A 6569-nucleotide genomic window follows, 5' to 3' on the forward strand; every position below is an offset into this window, starting at 1 on the left:
AAAAATAATTTTGTTATTAGTGAAAAGAATTGTAGTAACATTGGATATATATTAATATGATAGTAATCACTCATTTCAATAGTCAAAGTAACAATATTGGTAGCGAGCGGGAGTAGTGAAAGTAATAGAATCAATATTAATGTGTTAGTAGTAAAAGCAATTAGTAGACTATACAACCAGTTGTATACATCTGGTTGTATAGATTTCGAGCTTTATAATACGGAGTAAAGAATTTGAGCTTATATGTACATTTTACGAGCTTTATTGGAAAGAATATGAGCGTCATTATAAAAATATTAAAACTCAGTATATTATAATGAAACTCAAAAATAATACATATAATACATATAAGCTCAACTAGATTTTAATTTTGACACCTAACAAATTAAAATGTAACTCAAAAATTTTAAAAGCTCGAAAAGATTGCATATAAGCTCAAGTAGATTTGTATTGGATGTACCATGCTCATATACATCTGGATGTATAGTCTAATTTATGTAGTAAAAGTAACAATAATTACGTAACAGTAATTAAGGCAAGAATAGTGAAAGTAACGGTAATTATAAAGCGAATGTAATAAAAGTAACATACTAACAACAAAAGAAAATATATATGAACAATTAACTAACCAATAACCAATCGCTTTAAGTAAAATATTAATAGCGAGAGTACTGAATTTATCTCATAATTTATTTCATCATAATTTTAAGATATTTCATAGAAAAATATACTCCCTCATAGTCGCTCATTTCTTCCCCCTTCCATTGTGCACAAGAAATAAGGAATGATTGGACCACACAAACATTCTACCCCACTCTACTCCACATGCGAATGAATTTGGACCACACAAAAACTTTCCAAAAAAGGAAAGAGGGAAGAGAATCCGACTACCATGAAAACGGAAAGAAGGAAGAAATGAGCGACTAGGAGAGAGTATTAATAATAAATTTATGAGTTATGTAACTTTAAATTAGTTTTATTTGATTGAAAATAAATTTTAATGCTAAATAGAGGTAGCCCGGGCGGAGCCGAGCACCAATACTAGTATAAAAAAAGGCTAGAACCAACAAAAGGCAGATGATTTTTAATGTTGGTATTCATTTTCCATTGAAGAAAATTTACAAGTAGTTCCTACAGACAACGGAATTTTGCACCAGTACTTGAACAAAAAAATAACGTCCCGCAAAATACATCAACAATACTACCAATCCATTTTCCATTTCTGTTGACTAAAAACAATATCTGGGAACCATATTTTCTATGTTAAAAGTAGAGTGGAGTGTAACCAGCAAGTTCATTTAATCTTCAGCCGTCATGTTTCCGTCCTCCAATTGCTTCTGCTTTTCTTGTTCCTCTGGGAAAAAGAAGCATAATCATTAGAAAATTTAAAATCTACAATTATAAGGCGTGTTCTCATGTAGCTTGCTTGCAACAATGGACGGAAAGCAGTATAATGCTTGGCTAATCAATAATAGGTAGGCAACAAAGAAGCAAATTACACAAACACAGACACAGAAATCCAGAGTTGCATGACATGTCTTTTCTAAACTACCAATGTATGATACCAATGATTCCAGAAGAAGGATCCATTTTTGAAAGGAAAAATTGACGGGAATAATCCCACCTTTACCTGGTCTTCCCAAAACAGTCCCACCTTTAAATATTCCGAAAATAATCCCACCTTTATATACAATCTTCTCAAATCGAGCCTCTTTACTTGTAACCTGCTAAACCTGTATCAATTTCTTAATCAACACTCACTCACCCTTTTTCTCACTCTCACAATTTGTATTTGTATTGCTCCAGCCACATTTCCATTTAATTTTACCGTCTTTCCCGAGTCATCCAATATTAATGTAATTCCATAATTTCATCATTAAAAAACCAAAGTTGAAATCAAAATATGATTATCGAGCAATAGATGGCTACAATCAAGGTAAATATTATCAAACCATCTGAATTTACGATAAGAAAATTTCTCATTTTGTTATAGACGAATTAATGATTAAAATTATGAATATAACTTCAAATATGAAATTTCAATGATGCCGAATTTACAATTTTTGACTAACCATTATAGCTAAACCACTGGTTTGTACAATTTGAGGGCGCTTGTTAGGGGGATTTGGAGTTTCCCCATACAAATAAGTTGCTTTTAAATAATTATGCACAAAATCTCATTGAAGACGGCACGTATCCATCACTTTGGAGTGACGGATACCATATCCTCTCACAAATGACCCAAATAGAGGAGAGAGGGAAGCATATGGGGGTGCCCCTACCTTGTCCCCCTTATCCGTTTTGTGAGTGACATTACCCGTCATTTGCTTCGACCCGTCTTCAGCAAGACTAAGTGATAATTATGTTGGGACTTTTTTGTATCCGCCAATTTATGGTATCCAGACATGAAAAGTGAAAACATTAAACTGTGTAATGTCAATGTGTTGTCTGGTTTAATTTTAGCAATTATGTACTCGCAATACTAATGGAGTAATGGGAAGCTCATGTATGGCTGCGTATGTATATTGGCAACATAAAGAAAGGTAGAACCGTAGAAGTACGGAGACTATAAAGGAAGAAAAAATGGGGTTAAGAAAGGAGGAGGTTTGAAAAAATAGAAAAAAAAAACAAAGAAAAAAAAATCACAAGTTTCAGTCAGATCAGTATGATTACCTACAATAGTAGGTTATGTTTTAGTAAGGATCAATTTAAGAAGATTGTATATAAAGGTGAGATCATTCTTGGATTAATTAAAGGCGAGACTATTTTAGGAAGATTAGGCAAAGGTGGGATTATTCTCATCAATTCTTCCTTTTTGAAATGAAGCAAAGAGATGTATACCAAGATTCCCAGCCCATAAAAAAAGGTCATTAATTATTTCAGCCCTTGAGGACGACAATTCAGCTCACTGATCATAATTCACTGCCAGATAATTAGGGAGAAACAATTGGAACAGTGACATACACCAAAAACTCATTGTCTTAACTGATGGAAATATTCTTTATACTGTGCAAATATCACTCGGGAAATGGAAAATTTTCACCTCTATATAATGTATAAAATTTAGATGTTTTATACTTCAGTGTTTTGTTTTGTGTAGTAACCTTAACAAGTAATATTGTACGACAAATAGCCAATAACTCAATAAGCTCCTTACTCTCACCTGACTACCTCCCCCTTTCATGCTAAACATATTGTTGAAAGTTTAATAGTATTTGTTTCCAATAGCCAAACATATTGCAAGGTGAGCCTTGCAAAAAACCAAGGCAACCTCTGCAATCTAATGTTAATGATGAGAATTGGGAACCTATGTGGTTCCAACTCCAACAGAAAAACCAGGCTAACTCTTCAACAAATTTGATTCTTGTCACATTATATAAGAGCGCATCAAGGCTAGAGTCTTACAGGAGGGGGACTGGCAAAGAACTCTATGAACTCAAAGCAGAGTTAACACAATTTGCATTCTTTTAAAACTTTGTCAAGCATCAAATATAGTCCAAAATCATTACTAAGTAGTGTTTGTCAGAAGCACCATCCTCAATCCCCATTGTCACTTTAAATGCTGATGACAAACCAACTGCCTATTTAAGTCACCTAAAAATTATCACTTAGTTGTCTCTACATGCCTATCGCAGTGAGCAGAGACATACTCTCCTTACTTATTTTTCTCAGTTGACACTCCATACTCTACAAGTGTTAAGAATGCTATCTTGCTAGTAGGCTAAAGGGATATACCAGACCAAAACCATGAAATAACATACTCCCTCCGAAAGGAGTTATAATTCCCACTTTCCCTATTGGGATGTTCCCATTTCTTCTCTTAGCAAATTTGTTGTTGTTTTCGAGAGCAACTTACCAAGTTGTCGGTGGGTATTGAATAATTACAAAAAAAATCACCATTTCTAAACACAGCTTAAGTTTACATAAGTTTACATAACAGAGACCATAAGCATAAATGATCTACAGGAACTAAGTGAGGCACTAGCCAAATCACCTTTTAACCACCAACGGATACATATCCTATGCAAATCCCATACCTATTCTACTTTCGGTTCAGACCTTGCGCCTTGTTGTCTATGACAAAGCGTCAGAGACTCAATATGTCTTGTGCCTTATAAAACTAGTAAACGATAATCACCCAACAAATCACCACCACCTATCAATCACTTTCCTCCCATCCTTTCTCCACCACCCCTCCTGCACCAGTCTCCTCTCACCCCTCATGAAGTGAACTCCCCCCGCTTGCTCTATTTCCAACATGTAATATTCTTCTCTTAAACTATGATATAAAAAGAAGTGGGAATATCATGTTATTACCAAAACAAAGATACGACTAATCCTTTAGAGATGATATTTTGCCTTTTAAAAGCTACCCGGCATAGATTTATGAAGATGCAAGGCACTAGTTTATACTTAAAGCTTTCCAACAGCATTGCAATGACAATGTGTTGCTAACGAAATCAATCACATACTATGTATGAAATTTCAATTCCTAAATCAATTCTATTAGAAACTTATAAAAATCAATTCTATTAGAAACTTATAAGAGAGAAGGCAAATAAACTTACCCATGAGCTTATACAGTGCCTTCTGTGTTCGCCTTTCTAGTTTATCTAGTTTCTTTTGCACATCCCTCCGAAGATCCCAATTAGGCTTTTTGGGTGCAATGTTCAGAAAAGGATCCTGCATGTGTGTATAATATTAGCACTCAGCATCTTTCAGAAAAAGAGGGAAAAAAACACAACTATAAACCAGTTTCAGGTATATCAAAATTGCTAATCCACGAAGCACCAAATCTTAAGACAACCTCAGCTTGCTCTGCTGGAGGCTCTGCAGCAGGCTCTGCAGCAACAGGGTCCTCAAATTTGGGTAATTCTGGTGCATTTAATTTACCCTCTTGCAGTTGCTTGTCATGAGGAAGATAATTTCGGAATTTCAAGTTAAGACCACTGCACATAAATTAAAGTTGAGTATCAGCAACTTCTAATTCTTGATCAGGCATACACAAGAATAAAACCACGCACATTACAATCATAAGCAAATATTCACCGTCTCCCCTATATGTTTTCAAATTCTAAACTATACCCTCGGCTTTTTAAAATCATCCAATACTTGACTCGATAAATAACCTAAATACTCAAAATCTCAAATACTTGACTCACAAAAAAAAAACCTAAATACTAGATAAAACTATCAACCTAATCCCCGTTTATTCATCAATAAACATAGTTTGACAACAAAACTTTATAAACAGAAAATGCTACTACCTCTGATTCTTTAGAACTGCCCCACTTTTTAAGATTTTTGAGGAGTATTTTAATCAATTGGGCCAATTCTAAAGAATCGGACGGAGTACCACATGTGGAATTATGCTAGTTAAGTAAACTTATGAACTATTCATTGAGTTCAGGGATTATAGGGTAATTTGGAAAAACACAAAATAAAGTGCACAACTCGAAAAAAATCAGAAATTGAAAATTGAAAAGATAAATAAGTACTCTTGATCGTCATTACGATCGACGCCGTTACGAGAATCATCATCATCATCATCAGGAGTTTCGGAAAGTTCTTTAGCAGCTTTAAGAGCTTTCAATCTCTCTCTTCTCTCGGCCGCTGCTCGCTCAAGTGAATCTTCTCCGTCCGACATTGATGAATGCTTCACTGTTCACTAAAACAAGTTAATGGTGAGTGAAAAATACGAACAATAATTAATTAATACAAGGAAGATTAGCAAGTAGGTTTAGGAAGAGGAAGATAAATTAAGGAGAAATGTCACCGAGATTCTTACCTTTCAGCTGGAGGATTTTGATTTTGATTTTGATTTTGATTTTGATTATTAGGGTTTTGATTTGGGGATTTTTGCGCCAATACACAACCTATATATACACAACATTGCGGTCCAATTCTTAGGCGGTTTCTTACTTTCTTATATGTAGAGCTGGCCAAATGAACGGGTCAGCCGATCAGCCTGGCTCGGCCCGGCCATTGGCCCTCTCAAGACCCGACGTATGTCACTATTATCTATCTATCTATCTATCTATCTATCTATCTATATTAATAAAGGAAGCTTTTTTCGAGTGATTATAGAGTCTCAAACCTTTTCAAAAGACTAAAGACGTTATTTAATTAAAAACTTAATCAAAAGCATTTTAAATTAAGACAAAATAGTATTGAAACTTTATCATATGGTTAAGAGCCTTGAGGTATATTAATGTTACGAAACTTTCTCTCAAATTAAAAATTTAAAAACCAATAAGAGTGTTGCTAGACTTAAAACACTACTAAATTACTAATACGTATTACATATTGTATATATAGATGGTTTATATACAATTTGCTTATATAAGTTGACCTTATTCCCTTTTCTTTGCTGATTTTTTCTCTAGCATGCTAGAATGAAACCTATGTTATTTTTATTTGTTTTATGCTTTGTGGATATAATTCTTATACCCTTATTTGCAATTGCTTTCTTTTGAATCTTTTTATTCACCCATTCATTCATATTCATTAATTGTTTTCTACGTATTTGCTCATGTGTAGGTCCTTGCCTATGATGGGTTTTTTTCCCA

The 6569-nt window shown here is 34.1% G+C and overlaps 1 protein-coding gene across 2 annotated transcripts; it reads right to left on the bottom strand.

Annotated features, from left to right (window-relative positions):
* Positions 1–1078: 1078 nt before the first annotated feature.
* On the bottom strand, positions 1079–5902 carry LOC141605812 (uncharacterized). Of its 2 annotated transcripts, none has more exons than XM_074424714.1 (5): positions 5789–5902; positions 5499–5661; positions 4808–4949; positions 4569–4683; positions 1079–1354 (listed from the first exon to the last, which is right to left on the bottom strand). In XM_074424714.1, the coding sequence occupies exons 2-5, from the start codon at positions 5645–5647 to the stop codon at positions 1299–1301; spliced, it is 462 nt and encodes a 153-aa protein (XP_074280815.1). In that variant the 5' UTR covers positions 5648–5661; positions 5789–5902; the 3' UTR covers positions 1079–1298. The 2 variants fall into 2 exon arrangements, with proteins under 2 accessions (XP_074280815.1, XP_074280814.1); XM_074424713.1 differs by having other exon boundaries at positions 5499–5668.
* Between the last annotated feature and the right edge of the window lie 667 nt (positions 5903–6569).

Source organism: Silene latifolia, chromosome 10 (genome assembly GCF_048544455.1).
Source record: "Silene latifolia isolate original U9 population chromosome 10, ASM4854445v1, whole genome shotgun sequence".
Taxonomy (NCBI): domain Eukaryota; kingdom Viridiplantae; phylum Streptophyta; class Magnoliopsida; order Caryophyllales; family Caryophyllaceae; genus Silene; species Silene latifolia.